This window comes from Coturnix japonica, chromosome 1 (assembly GCF_001577835.2).
Source record: "Coturnix japonica isolate 7356 chromosome 1, Coturnix japonica 2.1, whole genome shotgun sequence".
NCBI classification, from domain to species: domain Eukaryota; kingdom Metazoa; phylum Chordata; class Aves; order Galliformes; family Phasianidae; genus Coturnix; species Coturnix japonica.
Window position 1 is genome coordinate 168,884,345 of NC_029516.1, and position 26,962 is coordinate 168,911,306.

The 26,962-nt window shown below is 42.3% G+C and overlaps 1 protein-coding gene and 1 long non-coding RNA gene across 2 annotated transcripts in view; one reads left to right on the forward strand and one right to left on the reverse strand.

The window, feature by feature from the left end:
• Window positions 1-2,407: 2,407 nt before the first annotated feature.
• Window positions 2,408-26,908, reverse strand: LOC107308478. The gene is made up of 3 exons (XR_001552815.2): window positions 26,826-26,908; window positions 26,191-26,344; window positions 2,408-2,883 (listed from the first exon to the last, which is right to left on the reverse strand). It is a non-coding gene; the product is annotated as an uncharacterized LOC107308478 (long non-coding RNA).
• Window positions 26,863-26,962, forward strand: part of ME3 (malic enzyme 3) — a 99,500-nt gene continuing 99,400 nt past the window's right edge. Inside the window, 2 exon segments of the mRNA XM_015852389.2 lie at window positions 26,863-26,899; window positions 26,901-26,962. Of these exon segments, the coding sequence (XP_015707875.2) occupies window positions 26,876-26,899; window positions 26,901-26,962 (86 nt within the window). The 5' untranslated portion in view covers window positions 26,863-26,875.

Below are 26,962 nucleotides of genomic sequence, written 5' to 3' on the forward strand. Positions count from 1 at the left end.
CCTATTTGCTGACTGGTACCAACTCCTCTGCTGCAAGGATGCTGCAGCTCTCACTCTGTCAACACTGTGTAAAAGGACACCAAAGGACATCTGAACTTAGTGTCTGGATTTCGTAAGAGGAAAAGAGACGTATACTTATTTCATCCTTATCTACCTATAAAATAATGCAACCGTAGTTAAAGCATTGCTTGCATCCATGACTGCATGAAAATATTCTGGCAACACATTTTCCCTTTCTGATTCATCTGCATTGAAAACCCTCTGTAACAGTGCTGACTTTGATGATATTTTGGTGTAACGACTTGAACTGACTTTTCATTTCACAATGACTTTTTGTCCCCAGACATATTTTGTTCTATATTACATTATATTAATACTCCAAAAAGCTAAAGTCAGAATAGCATTCTTTGTTTTGGACCATAATAGAACTGGAATTAAAATGCTGGCATTTCTTGTGGAATGGAAACTTAAGGTTTCAGCTGGATCTGATAGCAGCAATTTCATAGAAGGGGAGAAAAGCTTCCCTTGTATATATTCCTTTTATTATTTTAATGTAGACTGAAACTTTAGGAGCATGAACTCGCACCTGTTCTGTAGAATCCAGCTGTCTTCTCATAAAAACAGCGAGACATGCTTGTATCATAAAATGATCTTAACCTCCATGAAAAATTTGGTTGGAGCTCAGAAAGTGTATTTCCAGCCAAAATCAGTCAATAGAGATTCTGTCTCTGTTTGCTGCTCTGATTAATTTAAACTTCACATGTAATGGGGAGAAAAATGGAATAGATCACTATTGATGAGCGAGGCTGGCAAGCTATCTCAGTTAGCTGGATGGAGCCAGAAGCAGTGTGCACAGCTTCGATTAGCACCCCTTTGGTTCACTGAGTGACCTTCCTCCTCATTTGGAGGGTTGTGTCAGAGGAAGGATTCTGCCAAGTTTATTTACAGGCGTTGAGAAAGCAAAAGTTTGTTGAGTTTTCACATTTAATATAATACAAATGAGAGCAAGGAGCACAGAACTACAGCACCTTTTATCAGAGAACCATTTGCACAGCCTTTGCCAATGGAAAGAAGAGACAGTTTTTCCATGCCAAGTAAAGGTGAGAGAGGCCAGGATTAAGCTTGCATCACATCTCTTTTCCACAGTCCCAAGCCAAATGACTGCCATAGAGATCGCCCTCCCACTCACTGGACTTTCTAATATGAGAAATATCTTCCCAAGGAAAGCAGTGGTTACTCTGTCACATGGGATCCTGCCTTACTCATGCAGGCTTTTGGCTCTGTGTTGTGAAACCAGGCAGAGATGACAGAGTTACCCTCAGACTGTGATCCACTCCAGTCAGCAGCAGCAGAAATCAGGAGGGAGTAGACAGGGTCCAAGAAAGCTTCCCAATCATCATAGAAAGTGACTTTTGTTTTACATCCCTTGTACATTACAGCACATATTCTGCTGGAGGAAGAGTGAGAAATATGAGAACCAAACCACCCATGCTCCCTAAAGACCCTACAACCTTTTTTGCAAAACAGAGCTGTTAAATTCCAAGCCTTAGATAAATTCCAATCTATACACAACGTACTTATCTGCACTGTTCTGACAGTACCAGCTGGACACGTACCCATCACCCTGACTTTATCAGCTGGGACTGATGGGTGCATGAAGCTCTGCCCTTTCTTTGGCTGAGCGCAATGATGGAATTTCCTTCAAAATGAATCCCAGGAGAGAGCTGAAGCTCTTGAACAAGGTAACATCAGAAAAGAGAAGTGGTAAATGCATGCTATGGGTTATATTAAGGCTTTAGAAGTTCTGCTTTGAGATCTGAAAACCAAAGGCAGTGGGATCAGCATGTTCCCTGGGAATTCAAACCAAAGTACGTGTCAATATGGAATGCTAAGTTGCTGTTCATCAAAATACTATCCTGATAACACCTATATCTGTTTTTCTCTGCCAGTACTATTGATATAGGCTTAAAATGGTCAGACCATGATCAGAAGAGGCAGTAAGAGGTATTTTCCTTCCTTATAGATCCTTCAGATCTACCATCAAGTCCCCTGCCCCAAAACACTGTCTGTGGAAACAAAATAGCTGTGATGCAAAGAAAAGGAATGAGTTTCAGGCTTCTATCCCTCACCATCAAGCTGTTCTGATTCACAAAAGCCCACAGTATTGCCTAAAGTATGTTAGTGGGTTTGGGTTTTGATTTGGTTTGGTTTTGTTTTCCACTGCATTAAAACAGCAGTAATAACAGTGTCATGAGACCAGCACCAAACAGAAGAAATCCTGGCAAGTGAAGCTGTGCTTGTGTACGGCTCAAAAGCAACAAGGAAAGGAACTGTCCAGAGACTAAAACATTTTCATGTTAAGACTTATGATTTAATACTTGTTTAAGTTAAACATTAATATGGGTAAAGTAACTTTCAAAACAGAGCCAGTGCAGAGTTGATCCAAAAGTCAACAGAACAAAAGAGTCTGGAGCAAAACTCTGAGCCAAACTGCTGAAGCTGATAATGTCTGGCAAGAACATTCACCTCGGAGAAGAGCTTGAGGACAGCAAAACTCAGTACGAGACAGAAATCAGACCTCGCCCTTCATTGCCTGTCTCTGCCTTTATTCTGACCAGATGTGAAAGACTCGTGGTCTTAGAGGCCTGGGATATAAGCAGGCTGCAGGGTCAAGGATTGCTTCTGCACTCATGGATTCAACCTCCAGCCTGAGCTGCAGCTGATACAAGGTCAGAAACCTTGAAGTGACTCTGTTTGGCCCAAACTGTATTTACAGACAGAGTTGATCTTCAGCTTGCCAGCTATTAGTTGTACTTCAGCAAATTGCAGAAGCTTCCTGTCATCCATCAGTGTACCCATGTTCCATTATTCTGGGCTAACAGCCTGTAAAATGAAACAGCAAACAGAGCTTCATTAAAACAAAGTAAGACACATCCTCAGCTGGCAGGTTTGGGAGATGAGGAATCAAGCCCCAGGGGTTGCTCTTCCAGCTTCATCTCTGAGGATCTATATGGGAAACAAGATAAAAGTCCTCTCAGCTCTCCGAACCTCAGTTTATACATTCATCAAGTGGGGGCACTACTTCTCAAGAGTCCTCTTAAGAACATTATGGAAATGAATTACAATTTATACAGCGGTCTGTGACCTTGGGTGAATGCAAAGCCTTACATTCTTATTCTAAAAGCATCCAGAGAAGCTGTCAAAGGATTACATGTTATGATTCCAGCTCCTGAAGACTTAGGATAGGAGTATTAAACAATAACAGTCATTTAGCTGTTTTCTCATCCAGTGAATTACAAGGGAAATACATTCCTCCAGTCTAATCCCATATACCTTGGATACCTTAGGCTGTCTGACCTGACTGCCTGCAGCTGAGGCAGCTGCACAGGAAGATAACACCTTCATTTTCCAATGCAGACAGACATACAGACACCTCCAGGAGTGATCCAGATCGGGGGGCGGGGGGGGGGGGGGGCGGGGGAAGGCGCTGATTCAGTCTCTGGAAGCATCTATATCTTTCCAGATTATTAGGCTTTGTCTCTGTTAGCAAGTTAAATGCATCCAAGTTCCAGCCCTGAGGTCAGGTGGCTCAGAGCAGCTACCATCCAATGCAATTGTCCTCTAGATCAAGGTGTCTCTGTGGGGATCACAGATGGGAGGTTTAGTGGAGGCAAAGGTGATGCCGGAGATAACTGCCTGAAGTTAGTTGAGATGTGCTAGGACAGCTTGGCTGTATGAGGGACAGGGTTAACTCTTCCCACTCCATTGACTCATGACATTCCTAGTCGTCAAAAAGGATGGACAGACCAACAATCAAGTTGATAAGGTAAATCTATACAACCAAATACCTCACTGGAACTCAAGAAAATCTCATTTTTGTGCTCAGAGCTCTTGGAAAGCATTTGTTTATTCATGGATTTAAGCTCAATGATTAAGCCCATGCTGTGCAGGCAGTCCTGTGCTCAGTACCTTATGGAGTCAAGCAAGAGATTATGTTCCTTCCCATGCTCTTCTGAGCTACCCAGTGTTGCCTGTTGGCTGGTTACTGACTACTGTTTCTATCTTCCCCTTCCCATTCTGGCATCTACGGGTCTGCTTGGTAAAATACTTCTCCTTCATCACTTTAATGCACCAGGGTAAGTTTATGTTGGATATCCGAAAAAACTTATTTACAGAAAGGGTTGTTAAGCACTAGAATAGGCTCCCCAAGGAGGTGGTTGAGTCACCATCCCTGAATGTGTTTAAAAACCATTTGGATGTGGTGCTCAGGGACATGATTTAGCAGAGGGTTGTTAGGGTAGTATGGTTAGGTTGCTGTTGGACTTGATGATCTTTAAGGTCTTTTCCAATCTGAGCTATTCTATGATTCTATGATTCTATGCTAGTATACTTGCATTGAGAGTGCTTCTCATCAAAGTTCCTACCAGCTTCTATGCTGGATAGTGCTGTGCATACCTAGAATAAGGGTAAGAAGAATATGAGCACCAGGGTCTTGCTCTTAGCCTGACCTGAGTCAGTGTGACAAACCCGGAGTGCAAGCCAGGACAACTGAGTTGCAGCCCCCTGCCTGAGCCAGGAGCCTGCAGTGCGTCACAACTATAATCTGAGCTCTTCTGGTCCCGCTGTGTTAACCACCCTCTAACAAGTACCAGACACATCCACCTCCACAGGGAGATAGGGAAAGCAGGGCAGATTGCCCCCCCCAGCGACATAGAGAGAAGAGCAGTTCCTGGAATGTTTACCAAACCACTGAACCAAATCTTTGTTTTTATTGTCCTGCTGACAATTTTGTCAGAGCTTTTCAGCCCCTCTTTTTATGACAGCCATTTTACATTGAGACTATCGCTAGAAACACCACGCAAAGGCAATGTGGCCAGTATGCAGTATCCTAACATCCAGAGAGCCAATGGTCATGGCATCACAGTAGTAGCAAATGCAAACCTTCATATGTACTGCAAAGTGAAGGTACCTTTATCATTGTAAATGGACATGTGTTGGCATATATTGCTGTTTCTGTGATAAGCTATGCCTAATACAGCTATTGCAGCTCTTACAGATTAGGTGCTATCTTCAAAGACGTGCGGTTACCATTAGTCAGAGCTCAGGTAGACCATACGAAGAAAGAGATGTGGGAGTATTTGCTTGTCTAAGCTGACAGTGCTTAATCCTTAACATTTAAAATACTGTTTTTAACTGCCTTAAAATATTAATGAAAGGAACTAAAACTTTATGCACTAATTAAGAAAGCTGCTCTAGATTTGGCTCTTTGAGTGTTTCAATTAGATTTAACTGTTTGGATTGTATGGATAGTAAAAGACACTTGCTTCAGAGTGATAGCTTTTGTTCCTCGGAGGCAACCAACCAGCATCCCCTAAGTGCAAAGGATTAAATCAAAAAGAAATTAAGATGCATACTACCAACAAGGCTGGATGTGTACTTTTCAGTATGGACAAAGCAACCCTTAAAAGTACATGCTAGTGCAGAGACCCTACACAAAGCCTAGATGCCACTTAAACATCCTACTGAGAGGCTTAAGTGTTGGCTGGGCTTTGTGCTAACCTCCAGTAGTAGCCTGGATATCATTCAGAAGAATGAACACAAATAAACTGCATTTGGGTTTTCCCTTGGCCTGATTCTGTATTTCCATAACCCTTTTCTGATGGGAATTTGGAGTCAGCAGAAGATAGGGGATGTAGCTTCCAGCTTCACTTCATACGTGAAACCTGCCTTTGCAATGAAAGGGGTGTATGGATATATTATGTATGTTAATACTTCTTCAGTGTAAATACATACAGTGCATAAAATACCAGCAGACCAGTTATCACTTATCAAAGGTAGAGACACTCATCTATAGGAATTGGTATCTCGTGAGTCATTTTGGTTCAGGGTACACTTGTGATTTCATAATCTGTGTCTTCAATCTGACACTGTAACACACTGTCTGCCCATGGTGTGAGCTGGGGCTCAATGCTGCCCTGTGAGGAGCTGCAGTCACCATCAGGCCTCCCCTCAGCTCCTCTGCTGTGGGCTGAGCACATCATGGACCTCATCTGCTCCTCACTCACCTTGCCCTCGGACCCTTCCCTGTCTTTGCAGATGTGTTGCATCCTGGAGGTAAAGCAGGGCCCCAGGAGGCAAACCATGGTATGTCTCCTTGGGAGAGACCATGTCTTTATTTGCATTTAAATAAGAAAACACAGAAAAAAAAAAAAGGTTAAGCTGGAGATCAGTTAAACAGTTCAAAATTCACAACAGACACAACTTAGCTGGATACTTCCCACAAGTATAAAAATGCCGGGCAAAGAAAGTGCAATACTAATGGAATCAGTGTTTTCTCTGTCTTCTCGTGTCCCCAAAGGACCTTCAGTCTCAGCTACATCAGCCCTTCACAAAGGCATATGCAAAAAGCACAGCTTTACTAGTCTGAAGTAGCTCAGACCAAGGAGGGCAGTGGACTCCCAGGAGACCTGAAGGCTTTTGCTGGAATTTTGATATGAAAAATTCCATGCAGGAATTCCAAATGGATACTAAGAAAGACTTCTTCACTGTGAGGATAGTGAAGCCATAGAACAGATTGCCCAGAGGAGGTGGAATCTCCATCCTTGGAGATACTCAAAGCCAACTGGGCAAGCTCTTGAGCAACCTGGTCCAGTCAGCCTGGCTTTGAGAGGGCTTAGGAATAGAAGATCTCCAGAGAACTCTTTCAACATGAGTTACTCCACATTTCTGTGCTTCTTCAGTATTATTCCAGTATCCATGTGGCACACAGAGGGAGACAGTCACTTGTATAAATAGGTCCTCAGACACTGAGTGTTGTACAGGTGAGAACCAAAGTTTTCAGCTGTAGCAAAACCAAATGAATTAATGACTTAATCCAAAGAGAACAGCTTTCTCTTGGAACTTAGACTATGGAACATCAGTCTCATTACCTGGGTCAGACATGCTGAGGTCCTGTGGTCAGCTGGAGAGGTGCATATAGCATACTACAGCATGAGACAAGCAACCCTCCACCAAGTCTGGATGAGACAATCTTCAGTGTATGTGCAGGGCAGCAGAGTGGGCAGAGGCCCACCAATCCAGCACCTTCTTCTCAAGAACCTGCAGCACCAGACGTTACTGGGAAGGATACCAGAAACCCTGCAGGAAGCATTTCTGTGTAATCTGTTCCCAGAGGAACCCAGCACTTTATCATTTACACACACACACACACACCCTCCAAAAAAACCAAAACCAAAATCCTAATCTGGCTTTGTTTTTTCCTTTTGAAGTATTTTTTCCTGTTCCTCTGGATATTCTTATTAGCTATATAAATATACTGTCCCTTTGAAGAATCCTGCTAAACTCGTAATGGCTATGTCTAGACTAGTAAGTTAAACAGAGTATTACACTAGCTCTAGGACTGGCATGTGATCATCTGTTATTGCTTAATGGTCTCTTGACATGAATTAGCCCCAACTAGCAGACAACACCTGAGCCCAGCACAGAGAACCATGCATTCCTGGGGCCGTTCCCAATAGGCAGCTTGGGTGTGGACACCTTGTTTTTTGGGGGGAGAAAAGTATTTAGTCATGTGGATATGAGTCATAACATGGCCTTTGGCTTCTTGCCATGCAACAATCACTGGTCTAATTGCAGTTAGTATGATGGATGTATCCAGTGGGACTATTTAATAACAAACCCTATGGACCGATTTAACCCACCTATGAAAAGCAGCGCTGGGTGCCTTCTGAAGAAAGCCCACGGTTGTGACATTGCTGCCTCAATCCCCTTTAGTGGAAGAGCAGAACGTTTCCACATGTCAGTGATCTGTCAAAGCACAGGCTGTGCCCTGAGGTTTTTCTCACACTTCCCAAGCTTTATCAGCAATCAAAGATTAAACGTGCACATAGAAGGCTTAGCACTGTCCCTCCCAAATACCTTTCCATGCCTGCAGGCATGTACAAGGCCTGTTCAAGCCAGCTTGTCTTGAACCTGATCGGTTGTTATCTTCAAGCTAAACACAAATATCTCCTAACCTGAAGCACTCTTATGTGAGTAATCTTATGGGAAGGTTTGGATTGCTCATACCAGCCACCTCCCTTAGTAGTTGTTCAGATTGACAGTGTACAGGTATTTTCTCAGAGGCAACGGATATCTTTTTGCCCCTCTGAGCCATTTGTGGAAAGAATTTGTATGCTGGAAAGGATCAACTTAGGGACTCTGCTTCTTACCAGCACTCTTTATTCCCTTTTGTTTCACCTTTTATAAGCCACTGTGTGTATATAGGCTGGGCATGTAGGTATCTAAGGGTCAGGGTGTTGATAGTAAAAGGCCAAAAGGCAAAACAGCATCACCGTGGTTCATAAAATGAAATACTGGAATAAAAACATGCCACACTGTGTTTGGTAGGGATTTCATACTTAAAACACAGGATAAAACTCATAAACATTTTAGACACAATCCTGTAATATTTCTGTTTTGTCTCACTACTGTATGTTTGCCATATAAATGTCATTCCCAGACAAGGGACAAGCAGAAATTATACACACAGCATTTCAGAAAGCTTGGGCATTAGCTTCTGCAAATGAGCAATTCTGGTAATGCTAAAACATTTGGAGAAGTGAAGTCCCTGGCAGAAAGCTAACCAAGACATCAGCTCTTACTGAACTCCAGCTCCTGCAGAGATCTTGAACCTTCAGCTAAAACAGAACTGATGTGGAAGGATTATTTTAGGGAAATAGTGGAAAACTCAGAAAAGCTCCCCTGTTTACCTATGTTGAAAGGCTGGGAGTATACAAAAATGGCTATCTGGACTACAGGCATTAAAGTCAAGTTTCACAGCAGACTTCAGGCACCAAATTCTTTACTTAGGTGCAGAAATTTGATACTAGAGTCCCACTGGAAGTTTTGGAGCCATGTTAGATGATGCCTGGCATCATAGGAAAAGTCTCCGTTAATGCTTAAGAGGAAATATTGTAGTGCACAAGTAAAGCCTTCTGTATCCTACATTCTATGAGCTTATGGAAAGCCAAGAGGTTTCAAGGTACCTCAGCACTGGTCTTCCTTTTACTGATAGTAAGTGTGCTGAGATGAGGGAAGTGTGACACAGGTCCTTCAATCTGTAATTTCTTAATCACCATGAGTCCTAGTTTAATCCTGTCCCAGTCCTACAGTCCAGTCTGAATTCAGTTTGAAATGTCTGAATCCTAATATTTGTCAATGTGAGAAAGGGAGGAAGTACTTCTCAAGGTCTCTGCTGGCCTTTGTAACATAAATACAAGAATATTTGCAGTCAAGTAGTAGAAAATAAGTCCAAACAGTATTGAGTAACCCTGAATGAGCAGAGAAGTGTCTATAAAGTCAGCGGGAATTGATAATGATGTCTCAAAGGGCATGGGAATAAGTCACCAAGGCAGGCCAAAAAAGGCATAAGTAAATATTTAACTGAAGGCTGAAAGAACTTTTCCTTTTAGGTAAATCACTGCTCCTATCTGAGTTCATTACAAGGTGAAACAGACAAAAGATAATTAAGTGGGCATTACTCAAGTAATTCCAGAAACAAACAGTGTTGCTTATGGGAAAATCATTAACAAAAAGTGAAAGATAAGAAGTCTGAAAAATAATTAGATAACTAATGGTGCTGTCTTAATGAGGAAGGAGAGATGGATGTTCTGTTGGGCAAGTCTGACTGAAACAGTCTGCAGATTCCTCTGCAAGCGCTCTCCACAAAGAGGGAAGAAATCAGTGTATTTGGAAGAGAAACACCCAAATCGTGCTCTTAGTAACATTACAGTGAATTTTGCCTTCTGAAATCAGTGCACTTTCAGTCTGGTCTTTAGTACAGACATATATTTCTATACAGTCATGCAACCCTCTTGAGTTCCTCTTCTCTATGTGCATCCAGGCCTTGTCAAAGTAGTTGGATGCTCCCAGGAGAATGAATATGAAGCTGAACCTCAGGTGGGAGGTTGTAGTATGTCTCTCAGGAAAAGTCAGTTTCATTCATGTATCAGGATCTTAGCAAAATCATTTGACTTAATTATTTTTGCAGGATAGTTTGGTTAATGTCTGATATGTAAAAGAGATAGTAGGATGGAAGTAATTTAAGACTTCAGAAAGTCAAAAGGAGAGAAAGCCGAAAGCTGAATCTCTGTGTAAAAACTAAGAACTGCAGAATTCAATTAAGAGATTGTTGTCGCCTTTGATAGGAGCCAGTGTTCACCTCCTAAACACCAGTTAAAGCATTTAATTTACCACTGCTGGTTTTAGAGCTTCACAAGTGGCACTTTTAGGAAGACTTATTTCAGCATAATGAAAAGAGCTTTGACTTCAATTTAATAGTAAGCATTGTGCTTACATTCTGGCTGAAAGCATGGTTATTTTTTTATATTGGATAGTCCTTATGACAAACAACTAAAAAATGCATCTGCAGCTCTCAGGCTTGTGGGACTAAAATCATTAAAATATTTGTATGGGAAAAAAAAAGAACTTATGAGTACAAAAACCAAAAACCTTTAAACTTTTGCTCTAAGGGAAAGTTCATTCCAGGCTACAGTATTCAAAGTGTGGAAAATCACTATTTATGCAGAGATGTGCCTCAGATGTACATGGTTTAGTGGGAGCTATTGGTAATAGGTGAACAGTTGGACTGGATGAATGGTTGGACTGGATGATCTTTTAGGTCTTTTCCAACCTTGGTGATTCTATGATTCTATGATTTACAGGTCCATATGCCACGCATTTTTTTAGGAGGTTTATGTGTGTAAAGTTCACACATCTATTGCGTTTTGCCACATTTGCCATTGCATCTCAGATAGTCATGCAAGAGCTGGGAAACAGTAGGAAGGAGCAAGGCGTGGAGAAAAGTAGAGGCAAGGAAAATAACCAGTGATAATAACCAGTACCTGCAGATTCCTTTAGGCTGAAGCCTATGAGTTTTCGTAGAAGAAAATTCTCCTAAAAGAATTGCTAAAAGCTGTCAGAGCGTGGAGCTCAGAGCTTGGGCTGGAGGCCTGGACAAATGTGTATCATCATACACCAAGTGATTAATTGTAGGCATATTTTGCACTGAGTTCCAGTGTTTGGAAGCAATTGGAGCAATCATGATTAGAGTGAAGGTTTTTTTCTTCTGTAAGATAAAATAAGATCTATTTTTTATTGCTTCTTATCTAGCATGATACAAGTCTTCAAGGAAATAAATAAGGAAGTTTGCTTCTGACAAGTTATCTTACTACACTAAAAGCTGGTGCGTTTGTATGTAAATTTGATGTATTATAAAAGATTTTTATCACTTTTTAATTACCAGAAGTTCTAGAAGTAATCCAAATCTGCAAGGAATATTCACAGTGGGTCTCTTTTAGTGCCCTGTCTAATCTGGTGGAGGTTCTGACAAGAGTTGGAATTTCCTCTAGTCCTTTTAGGTAATGATTTCCCAGCCTGGCAGTCCATCTTTCATGAGACTTGTTTGTTTTATTTTGTATTTCATTGTTATTTGATTTGTATTATCTACTCCTGCTCCTGTGCTGTCTTCCAGTAATGTGTTATGCAATGTATACAACATCTGGCATTTCTGTGTGCTCTCCCTTGTCTTCCCCACAGGTACAAACAAGCACTGCAGCAAACTGCAGGGGGAGCTGGGACTGAGGGTGGTCAGGTTCTGAAGTTCATTTTGTGTCCTTATAACTGCTCATAACCCTATGGTTTTGTATGAGATGCATTTGTGCTCCTTTCTGTTTCATTACATGAAGCAATAGCACAAAGGCACAGAATCACAGAATCACAGAATTGTCAAGGTTGGAAAAGACCTAGAAGATCATCCAGTCCAACCATCACCAATAGTTCCCAGTTAAATCATATCCCTCAACACAACATCCAAACATTTCTTGAACACTCCCATGGCACATACAGATGTGTGGAATTCAGGCTTTGTCCATTTAATAAGAAAATCCCTTCCATTATTCTATGATTCTGTGATTCTTGCAGCAAGCTAAACTGACAGATGCAAAGCCAGGTGACCTACACCAACCCCATGCCTCTACTGTTGGCCTTTTTACACCTATAAAAAGAGGTGTGATCTGTTTTGCTGTGTCCTTGTCAGGATGTAGGCAATGCACAGCCACCAACCAGTGCTGTTTTTCTGGATGAAGCCTGTTAAAATGGAAGGAATGAGTCAGTGATGAGCAGATTGAAAACAACACGATTAACACCTATTTCATGTGCGTTCCTGCCTCCTCATTTTGCAGATGAGGTTTTTGGATCGTTGGAGTTTTCAGCACACAACCTCCTAGGTGTACTAAGCACCATCTCACCTGTGCATTGGCACTGATAGGATCAGTACCCACAGAGCTGCAGACTTACCAGTGATTTGGGGTTAAGGCAAATCTCCTTGTTGGAACCTCTTCAAAGGCTGCTTCTCATCTCTAGCTGTGGAAGACTTGCTAAAGCCAGTCATGACCTTGGGGACATCCTGCTGGGGATCCAGCACTGTTACCCAGCCATGGTGCCCCACCATGTCCAACACTGGCAACCAGATGGGATCTGCCCAAGGACATGCTTATGCACTACAAGTTGTTTCCTATAGGTGGAGTGATTTGTTTAATACTTTGTGGCTGCTCTTCTCATTTGCGGGTTAATTCAGTAGGTGCCACATCACACAGGGCAATATGAGAAGTAGATTTCCAAATAAGTTATTGATGAATGATAATTACAAAAAGAAAATTGTCTTTGGCATTCAGACGGTGGAAGGAAAGTTTCCTGCTAAAGGAAGCAAGGAAGACAGTGGAATTGCTACAGGAATAATTGATGGGGATTTAAAAGCGATATTACAGCTGTTTGTAGTCATTTATCATCTCCCTCCAGTATCCCAGAGACTCAGGCTGGGCAGATCCTGTGGTCACAGCTTTGTTATTCAGAGAAGAAAAATTACACGTAGTGACACTTCAGGCTTTCTACACTCCACGAATCCTCCCTCTTCTTCCTTCAAAGCTCTTCTGAAAGCCCACCTACTGGCATGGCTGTTGCTCCCACCCCACTGTCAACATCCAAATGTGGAAAGCATTCTCTATCCCATGCTAAAGGGTCCTTGTAATTATGTGATACTGCTGTGAGTACCTGGAGCTTCAGACCATGACTGAGGCTGACAGGGACTGATTGGGATACAGGTTCATGGAGCATCTGCCCTGGGAACCACCACATTGCATGCTTGTCTTCCCTGGGAAACATGAGAAGACTGCAGTGATCTCTTTCGCCAGCACCTGTAGACAAAGCAAGTGAGGGGCTACTGTCATGGGAGAGCAGGAGTGTTAGAGTTCACCATTAGCAAAACTCCTCAGTCAGTGCTGATGAGACTGTACCCTGTTATTGTGCTTCACAGCTCTGGCACAGCTGCCCAGGGAAGCTGTGGGCTCTCCATCCTTGGAAGTGTTCAAGGCCAGGTTGGATGGGCCTGAGCTGGTGGGGGGCAACCAGCCCATGGCAGGGGTTGGAGCTCGATGACCCAACCCAAACCATTACACGATTCTGTATGTCTAAAGTGTTTGAGTGAGACTTTCAGAAGACGAACAAATTACTTGGTTAATAGGTAAAACGAATCAAAGGCAATTAATCTTTTGGTACTGTCCTCAAAAAGAAATAGGCCATTATAAATCAGATATTGTTTTGAAATTAGCTTTTTACACAAATGACATCAAGGCAACCACTCTGAGTGTTGCCAAATCTGCCCACAGTGCCTACTCAAACACACTTCCCATGTAGTGCCTGTTCTGCAGTGTGATTCACCTCCATCATAAAGATATTCGTGTGCAGGTAATGGCAGATATTTATTGTCATGAGGGAAGAGCAGTGAAAGGACAACTAAAACAAATCATAATAAACTATTCTTGCTGGTCAAGGCTCATTAAATTTTTTATTAGTCTTTCTCACAATTTTCTGCACACAGACTTTGCAGAAGATATGTAAGCTGAGCCAAAGTACGTACTGTGAATTGTTCTGACCTTGCTCAGAGCAGCTTTATATGTTTGAATACGTTCCTTTCTCATAACCCGTATCTGAGCACTGCCAGATGCATTTGCCACATTGTAAAATGCTGAACGTCATCCACCTCCAGGCATTAAAGGAAACACTATTTAGCAAGAGGGGCTGAACATGCGGCCCTCGATTGCACTGGGAAATGCCCCATGCTCTCCACCACAAGGATGTTTATGCCACCAGCAATGGCTCTGGATGAATCCAGACACACAAGAGACTATAAAAAATCTGAACAGATTTAGTGTAGTAGACTGGGCAGGGGAAACTCCTCTGTTTTGGCAAAGGCTCTAACAAAGTCACTGTTTAGTTATGGTGGAGATCCCCTACAGTAAAACTGGAAGCAGAGGAGGCTGCAACAAGAATTTCATTATCATTAAGGTTAGAAAAGGCCACTAAGATCATCTAGTCCAACCATGAACCCATCTCCACCACATCCACTAACCTTAGTGCCACATCGCCACTGCTCTTGAATACCTCCAGGGACAGTGACTATACCACCTCCCTGGGCAGCCTGTGCCAGTGAATGTCCACTCTTTCTGAGAAGACATTTTCCCTAATATCCAATCTGAATTCAAGTTAAAGACTGGCTTACAGACAGCTCCCTGGGAGGAACACATTGATAACACACACAGGATTGTTTCACCTGCCTCAGACTGTTCACTTATAAATTCCAGAAACTATGAAAAAGGACCGATTGCAATATGTATTTATTACCTCACTGTGGGTTTGTTTTTGGTTATTTTGGAAGCTGCTTTGGTGATCAGTGTACTATATAGCTGGGTTGTCACTCCTCATACAAGCCACTACAGTAGCACATGGCTCTGCAATATTTCCAACACTTTGTTCTGAGCTTGTTAGCAATCAAGTATATTCCTTCCTCATGTCTCTCCACAGTTTAAGTTGAAATGTATGTTCTCCTGATAAAGGCCAGGGATCTGGCTTTTATGCAAACTTTGACATAACAGTGATTTGAGGCATTTCAACAGTAGGCAATAAGAATTTTAAATTAATTGAATTGGAAGCAAATTGAAATATCAGTACTCTTTGGTCACAGTTGTGTCATCACAAGGGAGCTTATAAACAGGAGGGGGTACAACTGTTTACAAGGGTGGACAGTGATAGGACAAGGGGGAGTGATTTTAAACTGAGAGGATGTTTAGGTTAGAGATTAGGAGGAAGTTTTTCACACAGAGGGTGGTGACGCACTGGAACAGGTTACCCAAGGAGGCTGTGGATGCCCCATCCCTGCAGGCATTCAAGGCCAGGTTGGATGTGGCTCTGGGCAGCCTGGTCTGGTGGTTGGCAACCCTGCACATATCAGGGGGTTGGAACTGGATGATCATTGTGGTTCTTGTCAACCCAGTCCATTCTATGATTCTGTGATGACCTGACAAACATTAGTGGTTCATCTTCTCATGGCAGATCAGACAGAGTGAGGATCAGATGTAGTAGACTGAGAAGGACTTCCCCACCCTCGCCCTTCTGCTGATACATTTATCTAACCAAGCTAGGATATCAGCGACAAACTAGATGTCATTAATCATGTAGGATATCAGAGCACTGATGTCCAGGTTGGTTTAACTTCATGAATTCTGGGACTCAGGAGGTGACTAGGACCTCAAAAGCCCGGTTTGGGCTCTTCCACTGGTGCTGTTGGCTTGTCTGCTGTCCTTGGAACATGACAGCATTCACTTCTGAGTCATTCCCTTATTGATGATTCTTATAATACACAGATCACCCACAGGCTTAGTCCCACTGTCCCACCATGCAAAGTTGGGTTGGGTAATCTTCCGACAACCAAAGCATCTCAGCAGCTGTTGTACTTGAGCAGGAGCAGAATGAACAAGAATAAACACTGAGACTTTTACCCTCATTTCTTTGTCCCATAAATGTAAGCCTTTCTCATGGAGTTTGGTCATGTTGTGTTGTGAACTTTTTCCACTGGAGGCATTCACCACCTCCTACCTCTCTCCCCACTGACTCCACTGGAACCCCAGCCCGCAATGGGAAAGAGTTACATGAGCTTTTGGAAATTAAAGGTAGTTGCCTAAATTACACAGACTGAGCCCCACCCAGACTCTCAATAGTCAGAAGATGGATGGCCAGTTCTGCCAGGGGCAAGAACAATTTACACTTTCTCTTCTATCTGCACGATCTGCTTTAAATTCTGCTGCAGTGCAGCTGTAGTGTGCTGTTAATATTTGATGCTCAACACCCATAAGCCTGCTGCAGATCACAGCGGGTGACTCCCACTGTTTCGCTAATGAGATCTGTTACAATTGTTTGGGATGACTCTACAGACCACAGGGTCCTTTTTATTATTAATTACTATTATATAATTAAGCTGTATCTAGCTACATAGACTTTTAGCTACATATTTTTTTTCATATTTGTTTACAGTATGAAAAGTAAGAAAGCCATCCTTAAGTGGTTCATGGAAACAGTGATGGATTCAAACGATTAGCAAAACTAATGAACAGAAATCTGTCATATTGCTGGGCAAAATGTCACCATGGTATGTGACTATGGATGACTCAATTTCTCTTTGAAAGAATGCTTGCATCTCTCATGATGCTGGGAATCCTAATTGAGTAATACTTTCAAAGCACTTGGAGCTGCTCAGATGAAAGACTGCAAAGTATTACTACATGTTAGGTTCATGTCTGGAGCACATTTCTTAAAACAAACCATATGAAAAGCAGAATTAAGAGTGGAAATGCTGATCCAGCCATTATTTACTTCCCATCAGAGAGTGGGCAGAGGGTCTCCTTTTATGTTGTTTATTTCAAACAAACAACTCTGGGAATCTCCCGTGGAAATGAAATGCAAAAAAAAACCCATGCCCTTTCATGGGTATTTTTGGTTTATCTCCGCATGAATCTGAAATTCATCATGTGGAGAGAATGTGGAACACATTTTTTTCCCCCTGTATACGCACTCGCTTTCCCACAATGAATAAAATCCATTTTTCTTGCATTGTTTGTCCACTTCTTCACCCAAGGGTAACAAAATAACCCGGAAAGCAGGAACACCCTGTTCATGAACCCTACTGGAAAATAAACAAACATAAATCCATACATTCATAAATAAAGACACAGAAAAAGAGGGATGACTTGGTGGGTTCCCAGGAAAACCAGCTGTGTCTAACACTGTGACCATGGACACAGGAGCCCCAGAGCTCCTAATTCCTCAGCTATTGCTCAGCAGTGAGTCAGAAGCTGTCACTGGGTGACTCACAGCAACTCCAAAATGCATCTGAGCTTGTGTCACTGGGCAGGCAGACTTCAGGGAGTCTGAGTGGGACAGGGAGGCAGTGTCCCTGCAGCTGGCTGTGTTACTCTGAGCTCCAGTGACAGCTGCTGGTATGTAGGCTGCCGTGGCAGAGATGATGGCACATTCAGTTCTTCAAAGGCATTTTGCTTACGTATGCCGTCATCTTTCCCACCCTCCTTCCAGCGCACACATATACACCTCACTCTACCTGATTTAACTCTTCAGCTACAAAGATTTCCCTGCTTGAGATACTGGAGCAAATGGTTGGACATGGTGATCTCAGTGCTCTTTTCCAACCTTCATGATTCCATGGTTTTTCCCATGAAAATGTTTTGGCCTTAGCAGACCTTCAGATTTTAGAGTTGATATGTATATAGAATTATTGAATCACCAAGGTTGGAAAAGATATCCAAAATCACCTAGTCCAACAATTCAGTTTGTGCCTCTCTCCTTTTTTTCCAGCTACACCCTGTACTACTGACTGCAGTGATCCTGGATACATCTATTTTTGCTATCAGCTTTGGCCATGAAGTTTCTGAGATTCTAAGGGAGTGTCTGCTTGTTGAAGAAGCACTCCCATCTGTCTTTGCTGCTTGCAGATTTCACTGTGCTGTGATGAATTGCCTTGCTCAGCCCTGGAAAATGAACCTATTCATCAGCATTCCACACACCAATAGATGTTAATGGCAGCAGTATGAGCTCCCTAGGGATGGCCTTTGCTTTGCTGCATCCTTCCCTCCTGTTCTGTGTTACTCAAATTAGTTCATCTTTGAAGGTTCATCATTGATGTTAATCAACCATTTTGCACAATGCACCATTTACAATAATCTATGATTTTCCCACACAGTAAATAGCAATTGATTAAGCATTAATTTTCACTGGGTTGAGAATACCACCGGAAGCCTCCAACATTCTGCATGGCTCCTCTGGCCTGTGCTGATGTACTGGCAGCCTCTGCACATTACAGCTGCAAATGATGGCTGTTCTGCTTTTGCCTTCTTATTTATACAGCCCCTTTGCAATGTCAGAAATCCCCACTGTGACCTAAAGGATTTCTCTTTGCCAAAAAAAAAAGCCCTCCTCTCTGTTTGGTACGACTGCTGTTTTCTCTCCCTCTTTTATACCCCCTCCCCCCTTCTCTGTGATCTGACACGAGCTCTGGCAACATGTGCTGCAGAAGTTCAGATGTTACCAGAGCCAGCTGTCCATCCCCTTTGCCAAAAATTCATTTCCCAGAGCAGAGTCAGCAGAAGAGAACACACCCAGTCCTCAGCAGCCTCAGGACAAAGCCCAGCTTCAGCTGAAACTTGTCTGGCGACGACTTTCATAGAATCACAAGGTTGGAAAGGACCTACAAGATCATCCAGTCCAACCGTCCTCCCATTACCATACCTACAGTAAAACCACTAAATCATATCTCCTAGCTCCCTATCCAGACGCCTCTTGAACACTGCCAGGGATGGCGACTCCACCAACTCCCTGGGCAGGCCATTCCAGTGCCTGACCACTGACTTTTCAATGATAGGCAGCAGCTTGATTAGTAAATGATCACATCAATTAACATTCCTTCACACCAGTCCTACGGCTGGGTCATGTATGCAGACTGTGTGTTGCCCTAACTGTTATCCCCATCCTCTTCCAGTGTATCTGAGAGGTGTCTCAACAGACTACCTAGATTAGTTGGCTTTTATCCACTGAAGATTTCCTGCTCTTCCATGAAGTGACTTTTTAATGTGTTAATCTTTGGTTTTCCTTGTCTCTGTAATAAATATAAATTTCTCTGTACAAACCCTTAGGAAAAAATGAATTATGTTGGAATGAAGCAATCAAGTGATACAAGTCAGTTAAAGAGAATCTCTGCTCATGTAAATAAGAGCAATACCAGTGTGAGAAGAGCAAAGCGATTTGATGTTGATCAGACAAAACTAAAGGCTTGCTGACTTCAGAAATGGTTATCCTCTTTTATTCTAACAATCATAAAAGACTGAAATTGTCCTAACATCGGACCCAGAGGTTTTTTTGCAAGATTACCATGGAGGTCACAGAACTGATTGAAGACACGAAGAACAGATGGAAGCTTTGCAGACTGTTGTATTGACGGAAAAAGAAGGTGTTAAATGAAAAAATATTGCCAAAAGGGGTTATTTAGTGAGAAAACCAATGTTTTCTGCTATGCTTACATAAAGAGTGTGTTTTTGTGCTCCAAAATGTAAGAAATCTGACCCTTTTTTCTTTTATCCCTGCATAGGACACAAAGCCTTGACGCTGAGTGTAGTTACACGTAGTTTTGCTGCAGGCCAGCAGCCAGCTCCAGTGATACCAGCAGGCCCTGCCCTGCTGCTGACCTTTCCTGCCACTTCTCACTTTCCATTTGTTTGCTTTCTTTATCAGCCCTGACCCCTGTCAATACACCCCTAGGAAGGTCTGCAGCACAGAGCTGAGTGCACTGGAGTAAGGGAGGAGGCTGCAGCCCTTCGTGAGCTGTTATTTTCTGACCTAAATGGGCTGCAGTCATTTACCCCTTGCCAAAGAGTTTAAAAACAGCACGTCTTGCTGATCCAGGTGATTTTAGGAGGAAGTGGTGCCTGCCATTTCCTATGAGGGCTGCTGGTTGCTACTCACACAGCTGACATACTGAAGACAGATGAGTTAAAGGGAATTCCTGAAAGAGCCTCATGCCATACGGACATCAGAGACTAAAAATTCTCAAAGAGGTGAGTTTTTCCACTCCAGGTTGAATGGGCAGCCTGATTTACTGGGTGGCAGCCCTGCCCATGGCAGTGAAGCTGGAGCTAGGTGGTCTTTAAGGGCCCTTCAATCCAAGCCAATCTATGATTTTGTGATTCCTCTTACTACAGATCACGTTAGAGGCTTGGCTGTTAGGAAGATAAGATAATCTTTGGGACCGGGGTGAGGACAGAGTCATACATAAATATAGCACATGGAAAATGCTCCACTTGGCATTCCTAAAGCTCTCTTTCTAGGAATGGAAGGGATGGCTGCTGGTCACAGAGAGCAGAGTGAATGTATCTCCTCTGTGCAATCTGGTGTATTTTTCTGATTGTATAGTATTCTGAAACTTCAATTTCTTTGAAGCTTCTTTTTCAGACATCTAAGTGAAATCTAAAATATTACTTTGGCAAAGAAAACAATGAATATGAAGTATAAATTATCATCCTTCATTAAAAGCTTTTCATCTGCTTTATCCCTTCATTATATAGACTCATGTTGCCGTAGAAGATGCAGCAATGTCAGAACATGACTTAAAATAATTCCACTGATAAAGCATTAATTGCACTCTTGTACAGTGAAAAAAGACTGCTCAGGAACACATAATTCCTACTTTTGTGTCAGCAAATCATTGCCAAACCCTCCTTTGGCCAAACTCTTCTGCAAACACCGTTATAACACTGTAAATATTTTACTGGTTCAGAGCTGGAAGGGACCATTAAAATTCTGGTTACCATAAATTGTGACCTTCATTGCACAGCAGCTGTAAGTGTACATGTTCCCATTGCCACAGCAGATGCAAGAGTGAAGTGGGTTAACCCAAATGTCTGCTCACCTCGAGGTAACTCAGATTGCTGCAGCATATTTTCACTTGTAATTAAGCTTCCTCAAACTGCCCTCAGAGCAGCAGTGATTGGGGATGCACATGGATGGATCAGCTGGCACAATCATTTTACCCCTCAGTAACCCGTGTAATGGCTTTTGTTCATGGTCTGTGTCTTTGATCGCCTTTTTGATTTCCTTAATATCACAAGGCATTATCAGGATATTTCATCATTTTGTGGGTTAGCAAAGTCTCACTCAGCACCATTTTTATTAAGCCATATTCTTAATGGAATCTTTCAATGGCTCAGAGTCTTCCAGCAAAAATAAGGGATCAGGACAGGCTTATGGCACGTTACAAGATGCAAGGTCAATTGTGCTTCTTCAAACGACAATCTGACTTCTAAGAAAAAGGATTATCCACCTACTTTTTCCATACTAAATGTAAAAATGCACTCTTGCATTGTACTGAGAACTATTTTTGCATTAAAAAAGGCTAAAATGTATGGCTGCACCACAGCAGTATTCCAGTACTATTGAAGCTAATTTTAAAGCATGTAACGCCTTCTAGTAGAGGAAGATTAAAACCGACGCATATAAACAATGCAGTTGTTAAATAAATCCAAGTTATAAACATGTGTTTCTCTATAAATTGATTCTGTTGATCTTAGAAATCAAGATGCCAAATAATGTGTTTTCCTTTCTGTACTGACCATTTCTCTTCAGGTATTTAGACACTGAGGATCATGCACGTGCATTACGGGGTTAATGCCATGCTCAGGCCATTAGTGTAAGGATGGCAAGAAAACAGAAGAAAGAAAAAAGGAATGTTAGACAAGATGGGATAATTTATTGACTGAAGTGTCTTTATCTTCATGTTCATTTTTCACTTTAAGAGGTGTAAGTACAAACAATCATCATTATCATTTAGAACCAATCAAAGCCAGGAAAGAAGGTCTGATTAAGGTTTTACTTGCATGATGCAGATGGGTTTTGTCTTGATGACAGATAAATCCCTCACTACTGAAGAATAACATCATGAAAGCAGAAGTCAAGGAAATAAACTGTGACAAAGAGAGCCAGTGATAGATGAACAAGTGAGCAAGGGACTGACAGCCAGGACGTATGGATTCAGTTCTCAGCTCCATCACTGTCTGAGTATGTGACCATGAACAAGAAGCCAGTGCATATTCCTTCGTCTGGAATATCCATCAGACAATGTGGAATTAGCACTAGAGCATATTAGTATTCCAGAAAAAGATTTTGAAGTTTACCTTGTGGGACAGGCTGCAATACTGAAGGCTTTTATAACCATACAGGAATTGGTGGTCTTGGGATCATCTGTGGCTACTGGTCAGTCACCTGATGTCTTGTATTTGTTATTGGTGAACAGAAGGATCCTGTGGCATTACATCCAGTTGATATGTGAATCTTTGTGGATTGATGATGAAGTATACAGTTTCTTGCAGCTGGAAAAGGTTTGCACGATGCCCCTCCCTGGAAGCATTCAAGGCCAGGCTGGATGGGGCTGTGAGCAACCTGGTCTAGAGGGAGGTGTCCCTGTCTATAGCAAAGGGTTGGAACTAAATGATCTTAAATGTCCCTTCCAACCCAAACCATTCTGTGATTCTGTGATCCTAGTAGAGCCTTCAAACCCCACTGACATAGTTTGCCTGTGTATGCTGTATATATCAAACCCATACCTTTCTATTATCATAGAATTTATTGGGTTGAAATAGAGCTTAAAGCTCAGCCAGTTGCTACCCCTTGCTGTGGGCTGGTTGCCTTCCACCAGCTCAGGCTGCCCAGGGCCCATCCAACCTGGCCTTGAGCACCTCCAGGGATGGGGCACCGCAGCTTTGCTGGGCAGCAGTGCCAGAACCTCACCACCAAGTAAAGAATTTCTTCCTAATATATAAATCTCCCTTCCTTTAGTTTAAAGCCATTCCCCCTCATGCTCTCACTATCAGACTGTGTAAAAAAGTCAGTCCCTTTCCCTCATATAAGCTCCTTTAAGTACAGGAAGGCTACAATGAGGTCTGTCCAGAGCCTTCTCTTCTGCAAGCTGAGCAAGACCAGAACTTCTGCTTTGAATAAATGTTTATCTAGAATGCATGTTCTTTCCCATATAAGCATTGCACTACAGATACTCCCTTTGTATATATATGCATCTTTATACATGTTTTATTCAGCAACATGAACAAGAATACTACAGCAGATTTAGGTGTTGTTTCCTTATATATGAGGAGCTCACCATAGCTATCTGTGGTCCACTGGGCTCCAGAATCTTCTACTACACTTAGTTTTCTTGCCACTGTTTGTAGTAGAGAAAGGTCTTGATCAAATTCACAGCCCCTATTGTGGGAAGCCTTCCTGTGTCACAGTGAATTTAAATGAAAAGTCTGCATGAATAGCAAGTATACAGTCTCTGCAAAATGGAGTAAACCAGCTGCACAATGCCAAGAATTGTCAAGGCGTGTGGTTTGGAAGACACTACAATGTAAGTTTATAGCTGCAGCTCAATTCATTTCCTGGGAGGAAAGATAACGCTGTAGAAGAATAGACACTATACGGTCCCTCTTTATATGGCAGAGATTCGTCCATTGGGTAGTTGATTTCATTGGCATTCTTGTTGATGTCAAACCGCTAAATGCAAGGCAGCAACACAAAGAAATTTCTTAAATTACTGGGGGAATAAATTAGCTCTTATAACATGCTTTGAAATTTCAATTGCATTCTGTAGCAAAAAGCAAGTCCCCGAGTGTATATAGAATCCCATTCCACAGACCATTGTTTCCTTCCTGCTGCTGAAAAATAGCTTAAATAAAATCCAATGAGTTTAATGCTGAATCCGTGTGCGTTTCATTGCTTTTATAGCTTTTCTGTAACATTTTTTTTTTTGTTTTAGTTTCTTAATCAGGAATTTAACCCTCGCTTCAATCAAATTCACATTCATGGGAGGCTTCATGTTATACAAAGTGCATTCATGTGCATCTGACATCTGCGTCTGTGGAGATAAAGCATCTATATCAGATTCAAGCTTTGTTTTGCCATGCCAGGTAGATTTTGGGAACACGGTGTATGTGATCGTTTCTCACCGAGATGAAAAAGCAGTTTGAAGGCTGTTGTCAATCAACGGGAGCTAAAAATGAGAAGTTTCTTGGTAAGTGTCTGCATGGCAGTGGGGAGACGGTGGCTGCAGAGAAAGCCTTTATCTTTACAGTAGTAAAGAATTAATCTATTCCAGTTGCAAGAGGTGTATAAACTTGAAATATAAACCAAAGGAAATAAGTGAGAGGGTCCATACAATAGCAAGAGACAAAAGACTATATGTATGTATGCTCTTGTTTCCTGTGCCTACACACATGGGAGGCCCTACAGGCAGCCATTTCTGTAGCCTGTTTAGAAACAAGATGCAGAGACACAGCCCTGCTTCCCTCCCATCACGTGCTTTCTGCTAACCATCTGTAAGTATGGGAATGCCCATCTTTGCCATTTAACCTGCTGTGTAGCCCAGAGCATGCAATGTCTCCATTTCCCTGCCTACATTTGTTCCTCTTGCACATAAACTGTATTGAGAGCATACTGTGCAGCAGCTCTGTCCCAAGGATATAGAGGAAGCTGAGCCACAAGACAGAGGCTGGATGAACTGCCATATAAACATGGGCTTTGTACATCTATCTTCTGTCCACCAGTGCTGGATTGAGGGTCATGACAAAACCATAAAGCTGTGTGTGAACTGTCAGAAGAGACATTTTCTTGATCCTGAACTGATAGAATTATTATCTTGACTTGAAGAGTGCCTGGAGATATGTCAGGGCCTTACGCAGTCCAACAAGCTACAGTGCAAGATATGAAGGCTCTTTATTGTGTTGTGCTTTGGAACAGTATTAGGCAGGAGCTGATTTATTTTGAGCAAAATTGAGTAAAAATCTGCAGTTCTTTCCATCATTGTGAGTTCATTCAGTTAAGATCACGGTATTCTATCTTATGGGCAGTTCATGCTCTGCCCATGTTCATACAACAAGCCCTAATTCTGAGAAGGCACCTTAAGAAACATGAAGAAGCAGAGTAGGATTCCTCTGGTGGTCATAAAACTGGATCCCATCCTGATGACGTTCCCCACTTACCTTCCCCCACTCAGGTCCAATGTCAGGAAATGAGATCTCCCACAGTCATTTTGAATCAGCCCAAAGCTGTCAGACTGCCCAGCACCCCATGGCATGGGAAAGACCTTTCCTAGTTTTGTTTTCTCCTCCTACAGCTTCCCTGTCCTTTATCAAGCAAGTACAGACCATACATTTATTTTCCTTATTGGTGTCTGCCCCCTGGGGCTCTGCTGTGCTTTCATACCTTGACTTTAATAGGTATTAGTTGTCTATTTCTCCTCTGATACAAATGTAAGTAGTGTCTATCAGAAGGTTTTGAGGACTGGGATGCTACATGGTTTGTAACAACAATGTCCTCCCCTTTTCCAAAAACAAGAGGTATTATTTCATCAGTATTTACTGCAGATGAATAAATGTAAGCAATCTGCTCTGCAAAAACAGCCAATAAAAAATGATTCTATTTGGGCCAATCTAAATTAATTCATTTCAGATGGAACTTTGGGTTTGTTTGTGTTTACAGCGTGTTGTATGGGGTAAATCAAACACGAAAAGGAAATTCACACTATAAAAGTTTCTTTAAAAATCTCATTTTGGTAAATCACTTTCTTATAACTGATTGGGTTTGTTGGTTTTTTTTAATCAAAATTGATTATTTCGAATACTGGACTGAAAAACTGGACTATTTCAGTGGAAATGAAAATGTTCTGTGACAACATTCAGCATCCTCAGTAAAAACACATAACGGCCATATTTGGTGCTTTTATAGCTTTCTGTGTTTCCAACGAGATGGAAATGTAGTTCATTGCAGGTCTGAAATCCTTGCATGTTATTTATTCCATCCAGTTACTGCATCATAGAATCATAGAATTACCCAGGTTGGAAAAGACCTTGAAGATCATCAAGTCCAACTGCAGCCTAAGCACAGTACCCTAACTCTAACAACCCTCTGCTAAATCATATCCATGAGCACCACATCCAAATGGCTCTTAAACACATCCAGGGATGGCAATTCAACCACCTCCCTGGGGAGCCTATTCCAGTACTTAACTACCCCTTCTGTAAATAAGTGCTTCCTAATATCCAACCTAAACTTGCCCTGGCGCAACTTGAGGCCATTTCCCCTCGTCCTGTCACTTGTCACCAGTGAGAAGAGACCTGCCCCACTCTCACTGTAAGCACCTTTCAGGTACTGGAAGAGGGAGATAAGGTCTCCCCTCAGCCTCCTTTTCCCCATCAGAACAAGAGAACTTACCCAGCCCTGAAATTCTCTTTCCCTCTCCATTCTCCATAACTTGTTTGGAAATCCTGTCTCTGTATCAGCTGGGTATATGGAAGAGGCAGCAACAAAGTCCACACATCACCTCCAGCTCTCTTCATAAGGCGGTAATTCATGGTGGGTTTGACTCCTGACGATTCACAATGCAAAAGCCAATGAACCAGGTTAAACAGACTCACTGGTTCTCTTTCTGGAGTTCATAGTAGGGCTTTTGAGCACATAGACTCCATTTCCAGGAGGGCCGCAGGTATGGAGTAGCATGTATTTAAAGATGGAATCAACCAGTAGTGATTATGAGACTGCCACTTTAAAAGATAACTCATTTTTGGGGGGAGAACTGACACAGTTAATTGCCCGCTTCATTTTTGCCTGTATTAGCTACTAAGATCCATTTTTATCTTCTGCTTTTCCCTGTGTTTTTGTTGCTTCTGCCAACACAGTGATGCCTGGGTGTATCAGGAATGCTCACAGGGGAGGTTCTGAGAGCTGAAATAGGTTTGGGTACCTCAGCTCCCAGGATAAGAAGGATGCTAAAAGGGAGCAAGGTTTGTGGGGCCTTCACATTACGGGTCTCGGTTTTTTTTTTTCTTATGATGCTCATTCACAGCTACCTGGTGAGCAGCATCTGAGAACGTCCGAGAAATGAACATGCGGGGTGACGATGCCTTTCCATACGTGCATTTTTGGGGGCTGGCAGTTCCCCTGCCCTCCTGCAGCCGGCGAAGGCGGAGCCCAGGCGGGCACCCCC